At 33.8% G+C, this 14,976-nt stretch overlaps 1 protein-coding gene across 1 annotated transcript in view; it reads right to left on the reverse strand.

Moving 5' to 3' along the window:
• The window catches only part of LOC134702392 (intermembrane lipid transfer protein VPS13B-like), a 74,375-nt gene extending 60,560 nt beyond the window's left edge, over positions 1-13,815 (reverse strand). The window contains exons 1-7 of the mRNA XM_063563296.1: positions 12,873-13,815; positions 12,037-12,227; positions 3,888-4,094; positions 3,003-3,237; positions 1,666-1,854; positions 1,101-1,279; positions 307-489 (exon numbers count right to left, since the gene is read on the reverse strand). Of these exons, the coding sequence (XP_063419366.1) occupies positions 307-489; positions 1,101-1,279; positions 1,666-1,854; positions 3,003-3,237; positions 3,888-4,094; positions 12,037-12,227; positions 12,873-13,791 (2,103 nt within the window). The 5' untranslated portion in view covers positions 13,792-13,815. The remainder of the gene's footprint in view (positions 1-306; positions 490-1,100; positions 1,280-1,665; positions 1,855-3,002; positions 3,238-3,887; positions 4,095-12,036; positions 12,228-12,872) is intronic.
• Between the last annotated feature and the right edge of the window lie 1,161 nt (positions 13,816-14,976).

Below are 14,976 nucleotides of genomic sequence, written 5' to 3' on the forward strand. Positions count from 1 at the left end.
AATTAAATCTATTAACTTTATACCCTAGATTATGTAATAAAATAAGGTAGAACTTTCTTATGTTAAAATTACACATCTATTAACTTTATATCCTAGATTATGTAATAAAATAAGGTAGAACTTTCTTATGTTAAAATTACACTTCATCTTTATTTCAATATAAACACAAGAAATTACAATTTCATTGATATTTAGTTTATACAAGTATGTTTATACACAATACCACCAGTAAGGGTACACTTACTCATGGTTTCTCTAAATATGACGTAATACACAAAACTGTTGACAGCACCCCTAGATACATACCTTTATCTGTGTGTGTGCGTGACAGTGATGTAATAGATTACTAGATGGTGCTGCCATCTTGCTGATTAGTTGTACCAGTTTCCGTGGATACATTGAGCTTGTCACTTGATATTCTAATCTGGCTGTTGTCAGGTGGACACATGGCAGGATGTCTACTGTTTCATGTTCTGTTGTCTTAGATCCCTACAATAGAATTACACAAACATATTTCTCACAAAAATAACCACACAAATTAATGCTAAGTGGGCAATATTTGAGAGATTTATTTCCATTATTATTTTTTTGTAGTTTTCTGACTTCTAATTGTAATGCAAATCATCATCAACTAATATACTGTGGATTCATTATTATTCGTTGAATACCAATTTTCGTGGATTTCGTGGGCACATTCAAACCACGAAATTAAATATTCAACGAATGATAATTTCTCTATAAGTTTGTATGCAGACTTCAGCAAAACCACGAAATTAAATATCCACGAATATGCAAGTTTTTCTTAATCCACGAAAATAAATGAATCCACAGTACTGCAAATCTCATCAATTCTTGAAATACAAACCCGCACAAACTATTGTAATGCAAAAATTAATCAATTATATTGTATACACAAAATTAATCAATTATATTGTAATACACAATATAATCAATTATATTGTAATACACAATATAATCAATTATATTGTAATACACAAAATTAATCAATTATATTGTAATGCAAATCAATTATTTTGTAAAGAAAATCAATTATATATTGTAATGCAAATTAATTACAAACATACATGGAATTAAAATACCTTTTGATTGTGAACAGTTTTATAAGATTTCTTGGGTATATCACAGGATGGATGTTCAGCATAGTATACATTAAGGACTGGTTGTAGAAGACTTATATGGAATGTTTTTGTTGGAATGAATTCCTCTAAGATCTTAATCTGCTCCTCTGTAGGATGTGGTCGACTTTCATTAACATTCTCTGTGGAAAAGGTAAAGAAATTTGCAATGTAGGCAATTGAAATATCCAAGGCTAAAGTGGAAAGTTTTTTTTATCCAAACATAAAATTCTAATACTGTTTTGTTGGGATCAGTTTTCATCATATTAAAGCAAAGTAGTTATTTCATATAATTGCTTACATTTATTCCATTTGAACTTTGATGGATAGTTGTCTTATTTTATTTTATTAAATGGTCCAACTATTAACACATTTGTGACCATATATTTACACATGCTAGATTATCTTTGTATACAGCCTAATATTTATAATTAAAGGCACTGCCAGTAGCTAAGTTAATCTGTTCCTAGTACATTTAAATGAATGGAGCAATAAAAAAACTACAGTGACCTGAATTCTATAGACTTACCCGGTTTGCCTTTGTAGTAAGGCTCATAATTATAATTATATGCACAAGCCAGTATCTTCCTGAACCTGTGTACTGATGAAGAGGAAGCATTTATCTGACACGGACCAATAATAAAACGTATCAGTGACGTCTCTTTCATGAACAAAGTTTCTGTGATGTCTGAAACAGACGAAACACTGGTTCCTTTTCCTGAAAATAAACAGAAGAAAGTCTTGGCTTTATAAACATGATAAATAAACACAAACATAATTATTTATACTTGTCAAAGAAGAATGTGTCCTACCTTGAGTTTTGTCTTCTGTATTGGCCATTACATATAGATAGTCAAAGAAGAAAGTGTCCTACCTTGAGTTTTGTCTTCTGTGTCGGCCATTACATACAGATAGTCAAAGAAGAAAGTGTCCTACCTTGAGTTTTGTCTTCTGTATCGGCCATTACATACAGATAGTCAAAGAAGAAAGTGTCCTACCTTGAGTTTTGTCTTCTGTATCGGCCATTACATATAGATAGTCAAAGAAGAATGTGTCCTACCTTGAGTTTTGTCTTCTGTGTCGGCCATTACATACAGATAGTCAAAGAAGAATGTATCCTACCTTGAGTTTTGTCTTCTGTATCGGCCATTACATATAGATAGTCAAAGAAGAAAGTGTCCTACCTTGAGTTTTGTCTTCTGTATCGGCCATTACATACAGATAGTCAAAGAAGAATGTGTCCTACCTTGAGTTTTGTCTTCTGTGTCAGCCATTACATATAGATAGTCAAAGAAGAATGTGTCCTACCTTGAGTTTTGTCTTCTGTGTTGGCCATTACATATAGATAGTCAAAGAAGAATGTGTCCTACCTTGAGTTTTGTCTTCTGTGTTGGCCATTACATATAGATAGTCAAAGAAGAATGTGTCCTACCTTGAGTTTTGTCTTCTGTGTCGGCCATTACATACAGATAGTCAAAGAAGAAAGTGTCCTACCTTGATTTTTGTCTTCTGTATCGGCCATTACATACAGATAGTCAAAGAAGAAAGTGTCCTACCTTGAGTTTTGTCTTCTGTGTCAGCCATTACATATAGATAGTCAAAGAAGAAAGTGTCCTACCTTGAGTTTTGTCTTCTGTATCGGCCATTACATACAGATAGTCAAAGAAGAATGTGTCCTACCTTGAGTTTTGTCTTCTGTGTCAGCCATTACATATAGATAGTCAAAGAAGAATGTGTCCTACCTTGAGTTTTGTCTTCTGTGTCGGCCATTACATACAGATAGTCAAAGAAGAAAGTGTCCTACCTTGAGTTTTGTCTTCTGTGTTGGCCATTACATATAGATAGTCAAAGAAGAATGTGTCCTACCTTGAGTTTTGTCTTCTGTGTCGGCCATTACATATAGATAGTCAAAGAAGAAAGCCCCAAACTTGACCTGACTATACTGTTCTGTATATATCTCAGCATGAGTCTCACTATCCAGGGCTAACTGTAATGGCTCATTCTGATTGGCTGGTGAGGATTTATCAAACAGAGAATTTGAATAGTAATTAGCCTCTGTCTTATCCTGTAAACTGTTTCCACCTTGTACCATCACAGAGCTCTGGGAAAATAGAAGAACTTTATTAAGTAGGCTGGTTTAAAAACGTAAAAATATAGTAAAGAAATAGAGAATTGTGTCATTTAATTTGACTACAAATCTTATGTTTTCTAGATTACTCTGTAAAAATAGAAACACTTTATCATGTTTATTAAGTTTATCTTTTGTTACTTATTCTGAAATTGGATTCAGACTTCTTCTTTTGTTAGTATGAAATCAATTATCACTAAACTAGTACATATTTTTGCATGAGGACCAGCTTAAGCACGCCTCCCGGTGTGGGATTTCATCACTGTGTTGAAGACCCATTGGTGGATTTTGGCTGTTTTCTAATTCTTTATAGAGTTGTTGTCTCTTTAACACATTCCCCATTTCCATTTTCAATTTTATCATATAAATCTTTAAATATATAGTCAAGAAATAGTTTTGTGTCATTTGAGTAGACTACAAATCTTAGGTCCACTAAATTATTCAGTCAGATTTGTTTTAATATTGACAAAAAGATGAGTGTATCATATTTTATTCCACAGAAAAACTGGCCCTGACAGACCATCTTAAGGGAAAAAAATTAACATATTTCAATCCACAGATACACTGCACCTGATACAACATCGTAAGGGGGTGTGGCAGTAGAGGGGAGAAAATTAACATACCTTCGTATCTGCATCATCTTTTATACCACAGATACACTGCCCCTGACACAACATGTTGAGATGTGTTATTCCAACTTGTGCATCAAAGAATGCCAGACCTTTTACTAGTATGTCTACAGCTATACCTTCTCCCTCCAGTAATACAAAAGGGCGAAACGCAATCTTCTGGGGACCATAATGCACTTTTTCTCTCAGTTTCTCAGTCAACTATAAAATACAACATATTATTATGCTTAAAGTATTTGGTAATAAACTTGTACCTGATTATGTTGTCCCCTGTAACATTAAAATAAGGTCATGTGAATCAATTAACTGCACTGTATATGTTCCGGACCATATGAGTATATCCGGAATATATATATTGCTATGCAATAGGATAACGTGGAAGGAATAAATTTATAATACTGTATATATATATTGCTATAAAATAAATTAAGGTGACAAGAAATCAATTTACAGTAACACCATAATCTTTTGCTACTAAAGATTATATCTATGTAGTTTCTACTGTTGATAATGAATAACATTTTCTCATTGCACTGTTCAACTAGCAGGTAAACACCTTACTTGAGTATAAATTTGTCCTTTCATTTTCATTGAATCTGATTTTATTTTATTTTTCAGTTTAGTTTTCTTTTATACTTAAATTTCCACATACATGCATGTATACAAACAAGATTGCAAAGCTGTTCTACAATTAAGTAAACTTAATTACAAGTGTTCTTACAGTGTTCTTCCTAGGGTCTTTTAGCATCAGGGCAATGTGATTTTGTGGTTTTCTTATAGATTATGTTATGGATGTGATGCTATCATTTTTAGAAACAAGATGGTATTTCCCCTGTTAACATTTACCAGGATGCTCAATGAAAGATCTGTGGAGAACACTGTCTTATACATCAGTCAAGGGTCTAACTTAAATAAGTAATCAGAGAAAAATAACATGCATGTGTTATTACAGACACTTTCATGAGTTGTCTACTCTTTTTCCTTAATCTGTAATAACATATGTTTGTTATCAGTTAAATATATCATAAATATTTTATCTTTAATGGGCACTTGGGAATTCTTAAAACTTTGCACAGTAGCTTAATATATTACCTTGATAACTAATTTTCTAATTCCTATAATACAATTTTGATCAACCATGGTAAATCAATGAGACAAGGCCTTTAAGGGCAATCTAAGCTGTAATAACAAGGCTTAAGTTATTACAAGCATGTTATTTACTATATGAGAGTAAATGAGACACTTGGAATCTTGCGCAGTGCCTCATTACAAGCTCTTATCATCATTTCTTACAATGAATTGACAGATATTCTATGTCCATACATCCCTTACCTTAAACATAACAGATATTTTATGTCCATACATCCCTTACCTTAGACATAACAGATATTTTATGTTTACATCCCCTTACCTGAAACATGACAGATATTTTATGTCCCATCAACCCCTTACCTTAAACATCACAGATATTTTATGTCCATACATCCCCTTACCTGAAACATGACAGATATTTTATGTCCCATCATCCCCTTACCTTAAACATGACAGATATTTTATGTCCATACATCCCCTTACCTTAAACATAACAGATATTTTATCTCCATACATCCCCTTACCTTAAACATGCCAGATATTTTATGTCCCATCATCCCCTTACCTGAAACATGACAGATATTTTATGTCCCATCATCCCCTTACCTTAAACATAACAGATATTTTATGTCCATACATCCCCTTACCTTAAACATAACAGATATTTTATGTCCATACATCCCCTTACCTTAAACATGACAGATATTTTATGTCCATACATCCCCTTACCTTAAACATAACAGATATGTTATGTCCATACATCCCCTTACCTTAAACATGACAGATATGTTATGTCCAAACATCCCCTTACCTTAAACATGACAGATATTTTATGTCCATACATCCCAATAGATAGAGTGGGAGGCTGAGGTTTTTTACCTTAGACATAACAGATATTTTATGTCCCATCATCCCCTTACCTTAAACATAACAGATATTTTATGTCCATACATCCCTTTACCTTAAACATGACAGATATTTTATGTCCATACATCCCTTACCTTAAACATGACAGATATTTTATGTCCATACATCCCTTTACCTTAAACATGACAGATATTTTATGTCCATACATCCCCTTACCTGAAACATGACAGATATTTTATGTCCCATCATCTCCTTACCTTAAACATGACAGATATTTTATGTCCAAACATCCCCTTACCTTAAACATGACAGATATTTTATGTCCAATCATCCCCTTACCTTAAACATGACAGATATTTTATGTCCATACACCCCCTTACCTGAAACATGACAGATATGTTATGTCCAAACATCCCCTTACCTTAAACATGACAGATATTTTATGTTCATACATCCCCTTACCTTAAACATGAAAGATATTTTATGTCCCATCATCCCTTTACCTTAAACATGACAGATGTTTTATGTCCATACATCCCTTTACCTTAAACATGACAGATATTTTATGTTCATACATCCCCTTACCTTAAACATGACAGATATTTTATGTCCCATCATCCCTTTACCTTAAACATGACAGATGTTTTATGTCCATACATCCCTTTACCTTAAACATGACAGATATTTTATGTTCATACATTCCCCTACCTTAAACATAACAGATATTTTATGTCCATACATCCCCTTACCTTAAACATAACAGATATTTTATGTCCCATCAACCCCTTACCTTAAACATGACAGATAGTTCATGTCCATACATTCCCCTACCTTAAACATAACAGATATTTTATGTCCATACATCCCTTTACCTTAAACATAAGATATTTTATGTCCATACATCCCTTTACCTTAAACATGACAGATATTTTATGTCCATACATCCCTTTACCTTAAACATGACAGATATTTTATGTCCCATCATCCCTTTACCTTAAACATGACAGATATTTTATGTCCATACATCCCCTTACCTTAAACATGACAGATATTTTATGTCCATACATCCCCTTACCTTAAACATGACAGATATTTTATGTCCATACATCCCCTTACCTTAAACATAACAGATATTTTATGTCCCATCATCCCCTTACCTTAAACATGACAGATATTTTATGTCCCATCAACCCCTTACCTTAAACATGACAGATATTTTATGTCCCATCAACCCCTTACCTTAAACATGACAGATATTTTATGTCCCATCATCCCCTTACCTTAAACATGACAGATATTTTATGTCCATACATCCCCTTACCTTAAACATAACAGATATTTTATGTCCCATCATCCCCTTACCTTAAACATGACAGATATTTTATGTCCCATCAACCCCTTACCTTAAACATGACAGATAGTTCATGTCCATACATTCCCCTACCTTAAACATGACAGATATTTTATGTCCAATCATCCGCTTACCTTAAACATGACAGATATTTTATGTCCCATCATCCCTTTACCTTAAACATGACAGATATTTTATGTCCATACATCCCCTTACCTTAAACATGACAGATATTTTATGTCCATACATCCCCTTACCTTAAACATGACAGATATTTTATGTCCCATCAACCCCTTACCTTAAACATGACAGATAGTTCATGTCCATACATTCCCCTACCTTAAACATGACAGATATTTTATGTCCAATCATCCGCTTACCTTAAACATGACAGATATTTTATGTCCCATCATCCCTTTACCTTAAACATGACAGATAGTTCATGTCCATACATTCCCCTACCTTAAACATGACAGATATTTTATGTCCAATCATCCGCTTACCTTAAACATGACAGATATTTTATGTCCCATCATCCCTTTACCTTAAACATGACAGATATTTTATGTCCATACATTCCTTACCTTAAACATAACAGATATTTTATGTCCATACATCCCCTTACCTTAAACATGACAGATATTTTATGTCCCATCAACCCCTTACCTTAAACATAACAGATATTTTATGTCCATACATCCCCTTACCTTAAACATGACAGATATTTTATGTCCATACATCCCCTTACCTTGAACATGACAGATATTTTATGTCCCATCAACCCCTTACCTTAAACATAACAGATATTTTATGTCCATACATCCCCTTACCTTAAACATGACATATATTTTATGTCCATACATCCCCTTACCTTAAACATGACATATATTTTATGTCCATACATCCCCTTACCTTAAACATAACAGATATTTTATGTCCATACATCCCCTTACCTTAAACATAACAGATATTTTATGTCCCATCAACCCCTTACCTTAAACATGACAGATAGTTCATGTCCATACATTCCCCTACCTTAAACATGACAGATATTTTATGTCCCATCATCCCTTTACCTTAAACATGACAGATATTTTATGTCCATACATCCCCTTACCTTAAACATGACAGATATTTTATGTCCCATCAACCCCTTACCTTAAACATGACAGATAGTTCATGTCCATACATTCCCCTACCTTAAACATGACAGATATTTTATGTCCAATCATCCGCTTACCTTAAACATGACAGATATTTTATGTCCCATCATCCCTTTACCTTAAACATGACATATATTTTATGTCCATACATCCCCTTACCTGAAACATGACAGATATTTTATGTCCCATCATCCCCTTACCTTAAACATAACAGAAATATTATGTCCCATCATCCGCTTACCTTAAACATGACAGATATTTTATGTCCCATCATCCGCTTACCTTAAACATAACAGATATTTTATGTCCCATCATCCCCTTACCTTAAACATAACCGATATTTTATGTCCCATCATCCGCTTACCTTAAACATAACAGATATTTTATGTCCCATCATCCCCTTACCTTAAACATGACAGATATTTTATGTCCCATCATCCCCTTACCTTAAACATAACAGATATTTTATGTCCCATCATCCGCTTACCTTAAACATAACAGATATTTTATGTCCCATCATCCCCTTACCTTAAACATGACAGATATTTTATGTCCATACATCCCTTTATCTAAAACATGACAGATATTTTATGTCCCACCAACCCCTTACCTTAAACATGACAGATATTTTATGTCCAATCATCCCCTTATCTAAAACATGACAGATATTGTATGTCCAATCATCCCCTTACCTGAAACATGACAGATGTTTTATGTCCCATCAACCCCTTACCTTAAACATGACAGATGTTTTATGTCCCATCAACCCCTTACCTTAAACATAACAGAAATATTATGTCCCATCATCCGCTTACCTTAAACATGACAGATATTTTATGTCCCATCATCCGCTTACCTTAAACATAACAGATATTTTATGTCCCATCATCCCCTTACCTTAAACATGACAGATATTTTATGTCCATACATCCCTTTATCTAAAACATGACAGATATTTTATGTCCCACCAACCCCTTACCTTAAACATGACAGATATTTTATGTCCAATCATCCCCTTATCTAAAACATGACAGATATTGTATGTCCAATCATCCCCTTACCTGAAACATGACAGATGTTTTATGTCCCATCAACCCCTTACCTTAAACATGACAGATGTTTTATGTCCCATCAACCCCTTACCTTAAACATAACAGAAATATTATGTCCCATCATCCGCTTACCTTAAACATGACAGATATTTTATGTCCCATCATCCGCTTACCTTAAACATAACAGATATTTTATGTCCCATCATCCCCTTACCTTAAACATAACAGATATTTTATGTCCCATCATCCGCTTACCTTAAACATAACAGATATTTTATGTCCCATCATCCCCTTACCTTAAACATGACAGATATTTTATGTCCATACATCCCTTTATCTAAAACATGACAGATATTTTATGTCCCATCATCCACTTACCTTAAACATGACAGATGTTTTATGTCCCATCAACCCCTTACCTTAAACATAACAGAAATATTATGTCCCATCATCCGCTTACCTTAAACATGACAGATATTTTATGTCCCATCTCCCCTTACCTTAAACATGACAGATATTTTATGTCCATACATCCCCTTACCTTAAACATGACAGATATTTTATGTCCATACATCCCTTTACCTTAAACATGACAGATATTTTATGTCCCACCAACCCCTTATCTAAAACATGACAGATATTTTATGTCCAATCATCCCCTTATCTAAAACATGACAGATATTGTATGTCCAATCATCCCCTTACCTGAAACATGACAGATGTTTTATGTCCCATCAACCCCTTACCTTAAACATGACAGATATTTTATGTCCAATCATCCCCTTATCTAAAACATGACAGATGTTTTATGTCCAATCATCCCCTTACCTTAAACATAACAGAAATATTATGTCCCATCATCCGCTTACCTTAAACATGACAGATATTTTATGTCCCATCATCCGCTTACCTTAAACATAACAGATATTTTATGTCCCATCATCCCCTTACCTTAAACATAACAGATATTTTATGTCCCATCATCCGCTTACCTTAAACATAACAGATATTTTATGTCCCATCATCCCCTCACCTTAAACATGATAGATATTTTATGTCCATACATCCCTTTATCTAAAACATGACAGATATTTTATGTCCAATCATCCCCTTACCTTAAACATAACAGATATTTTATGTCCCATCAACCCCTTACCTGAAACATAACAGATATTTTATGTCCCATCATCCCCTTACCTTAAACATGATAGATATTTTATGTCCATACATCCCTTTATCTAAAACATAACAGATATTTTATGTCCCATCATCCCCTTACCTTAAACATGACAGATATTTTATGTCCATACATCCCTTTATCTAAAACATGACAGATATTTTATGTCCATACATCCCTTTATCTAAAACATAACAGATATTTTATGTCCCATCATCCCCTTACCTTAAACATAACAGATATTTTATGTCCCATCATCCGCTTACCTTAAACATAACAGATATTTTATGTCCATACATCCCTTTATCTAAAACATAACAGATATTTTATGTCCTATCAACCCCTTACCTTAAACATGACAGATATTTTATGTCCATACATCCCCTTACCTTAAACATGACAGATATTTTATGTCCATACATCCCTTTATCTAAAACATGACAGATATTTTATGTCCCATCAACCCCTTAACTGAAACATAACAGATATTTTATGTCCATACATTCCCCTACCTTAAACATGACAGATAGTTTATGTCCAATCATCCCTTTATCTAAAACATGACAGATATTTTATGTCCATACATCCCTTTATCTAAAACATGACAGATATTTTATGTCCCATCAACCCCTTAACTGAAACATAACAGATATTTTATGTCCATACATTCCCCTACCTTAAACATGACAGATAGTTTATGTCCATACATTCCCCTACCTTAAACATGACAGATAGTTTATGTCCATACATTCCCCTACCTTAAACATGACAGATATTTTATGTCCAATCATCCGCTTACCTTAAACATGACAGATATTTTATGTCCAATCATCCCCTTATCTAAAACATGAAAGATATTTTATGTCCCATCATCCCCTAATCTTAAACATGACAGATGTTTTATATCCATACATCCCCTTACCTTAAACATAACAGATATTTTATGTCCCATCATCCCCTTACCTTAAACATAACAGATATTTTATGTCCCATCATCCCCTTACCTTAAACATAACAGATATTTTATGTCCCATCATCCCCTAACCTTAAACATGACAGATATTTTATGTCCCATCATCCCCTTACCTTAAACATGACAGATATTTTATGTCCATACATCCCCTTACCTTAAACATAACAGATATTTTATGTCCATACATCCCCTTACCTTAAACATAACATATATTTTATGTCCCATCATCCCCTAACCTTAAACATGACAGATATTTTATGTCCGTACATCCCTTTACCTTAAACATAACAGATATTTTATGTCCATACATCCCCTTACCTTAAACATGACAGATATTTTATGTCCATACATCCCCTTACCTTAAACATGACAGATATTTTATGTCCATACATCCTAATGGATAGAGTGGGAGGCTGAGGTTTTTTACCTTAGACATAACAGATATTTTATGTCCCATCATCCCCTTACCTTAAACATAACAGATATTTTATGTCCGTACATCCCAATAGATAGAGTGGGAGGCTGAGGTTTTTTCCTTGCTGTAGTATCATCTGACTCCCCCTCCTCCTCATTCTCTGGTAAGATCTGAGGTACATAAGACCACATCCACTGACTCCATCCCTGTTGATCTAACTCAGACGAAGTATCAGATTCCTCTTCTGAAATAAGTAATGATTACTGTAATTTAACTAATTTTCACAGATACTTCATTTCCTGTTTAATTATTTTTAGCCGACTTTGTGCTATCTCTTTTCATGTACATGAACTTATAAAAGGAGATATATACATTGTATATATTCCAGATTTATAACATATTTGTGATTAGTTTCAGTGTCGGATCCAGAACTTTTCCTAAGGCATGTAAGGGGGGCCCGCTGACTGACCTAAAAGGGGGAGGGGGGCCTGCTCCTGTCATGCTTCAATGATTCCCTATATAATAAATCAACCAAATTTTTCTCACTGGGGCCCCCACCCCTGGATCCACCTATGAGTTTATATTCTCTTCATTTTTGTTCTTATAAGGTAGAAACTTTTCTAATATCAATCAAGTTCTATGTTTATTTAAAAATACATAAAGTAATCAGTGTGTATTCAAGATATTTAATTTGATGGGTTGGCATACTGAGTAAATGTAGGCAAACATTTAAATCTTTGTTTTTACTTCCTTATCTATTGTGTTTATGTTGTTTGTACATGTATGTGTTGTAAATATCAAATCTAATCGTCTTTGTTTGAATTATGACTAAAAATTATTGCAGACGAAAATTAGAAAGGGTTTGTGATTTTTTTAAGCCTGATCTTACCAATAGTTATACTGCTGTCTTCTTCATAAACAGTACTAGTACTATCATGTCCCTCGTCTTTCTTGGCTGGATCTAATGTACCATAATACAATGCCATACATAGTTCTATTAGTCTCTCAAACATTGGAAGTTGTGTATCCGTCAATGATACGTCTAAATGTTCACAGAACAGGTCAAACTTTGTTACGCTCGCCCGCTTGGCATTAACAGAATCGTACTTGGCGTATAACCTCCCTGTGACGGAGCACCTGTAGATCAGTGGATCCTGATAATGTTCTATCTTACCACTCTGATCACATTTATCAAGGCACACTGTCAGATCACACAGGTTGATGGCCTTCCTTAACACTAACTGAGGGGGAGATAACTCTATAAAGTCTCTATCCCACTTCTCATCTGCACTATATACCTCCGCTGATTTTATGTTTAAAGATAAAACAATGTCGTCCTCAACAAACTTAACAATTAGATTATTGATGATGATACTAACATTGTTGGCAATTTTATTCATCAAACTTTGTAAATAACCTGGTGGCAGATCTTCTTCACCCTGTTTCCTTGGTTTCAATGATGGCCTTGATTTTGACCTCCGTAAGTCAGACTTTGGTCCTTTGCTACTACCTTCATAAGGACTTTCTCTTAATTTTAGAATACATTCAATTGTGTTTATTGTTATCACAACAGGTTCAGATCCCAGTTTTGTCCACGGCACATGGATACGTAACTCATGAATATGGCCACTTTTGAAGACAATAGGGAGATGAATAGCCTTTTCTATGACATCCAAACGAAGATCAAGATTATTGAGAACGACATCACCACCCCATAATGACAATTGAAAATCTTCAGGTCGAAGTTTGACATACTTGTCAACATAACCCATTAACAGGGGGCTGATGTAAGACTCTAACTTAAACATTGTTGTAACTAGAATCAAAACAAATTTCTATTTTCTATGACCTTTGCCCTATCATAGGTTATGACTTCTATTGATCACCATTCCCTATTTCTGTAGCCATTGATATAACTGTGTTGACAGCTTATCTTGAAGCATTTTCAATGATTTAGTTCATATATTATGTGTTGAGCAACAATCTTCCCTTTCTTACAAAATATCTGCAAAAGAAAAAACACATTTTTTTATTTACTTAATTATTTGGTAATTTTCATAGACAGATACATTGTAGATACACATTTGTTATAGTTTTTCCAAAGCATTTTAGGCAACAGGGCAGTATACAGAATGCTTTTATAACTCAAAGAAACCTTGATATTTTATCAAAAATAATCCATAATGACATGAATGCTGTGGAAAGGCACACATAATAATAATATTTTTGTCCACAAATTTTGTTGTATGCAGGGAGTATATTTTATCATTCATATGTTTTATTACATACATTGTAGCAATCTATATTTTTAAAACAATATGACTTATTACAGACATTGCAAATACATTTATGCAAATGTCATGACTGTTTAATAGTTCTGATTTGGGGATTTTTTTTTTAAATCTCTGTTTTGGACTCATCTTTTGCAATATCTTTCTATATTTACAATTGTTTTTTTTCATGAAGGTGTCTGATCAACATAAAATAATATGGAACAACTTGGAGCCTGTTAACTTCAACTATCAATAAAAGATAAATTATATCTATTGAATTTAAAAGACTTTACAGTGTAATGACTTTGGGTGTTAAAATTAAAATACACACCTATCTATAGGAGATGATCATTCAATATTCTGGGGAAATGGGGTGGTTATAGTGGGGTGTCCTGCAGATTGACAATTTATATTCATCAATAATTTGCTAAGAAGACCTCTCCCCTCTATGTATGCACTGGTAAATGCCTCGAAGAACTCCTCGAAAGCTGCGAGGGTACAGTGGCATCCATGTACACTCCCTATCGGGATTAATGGAGATGTGTCACTAACGTATATGTATACGACATTTATTTCTACAAGTACAATCAATCCCCACCCAACACAAATGAAGTGCTAAGACACCGGGTAATCAGTTGTTATGGTGGAGCAGGCCGAAGTACTCTGGTGGAAACAGACAAACCAGAGAGATATCAGAAGATTGATCTCCAGGTCAAAGTA

The sequence above is a fragment of the Mytilus trossulus genome, unplaced genomic scaffold, assembly GCF_036588685.1.
Source record: "Mytilus trossulus isolate FHL-02 unplaced genomic scaffold, PNRI_Mtr1.1.1.hap1 h1tg000445l__unscaffolded, whole genome shotgun sequence".
NCBI classification, from domain to species: Eukaryota; Metazoa; Mollusca; class Bivalvia; order Mytilida; family Mytilidae; genus Mytilus; species Mytilus trossulus.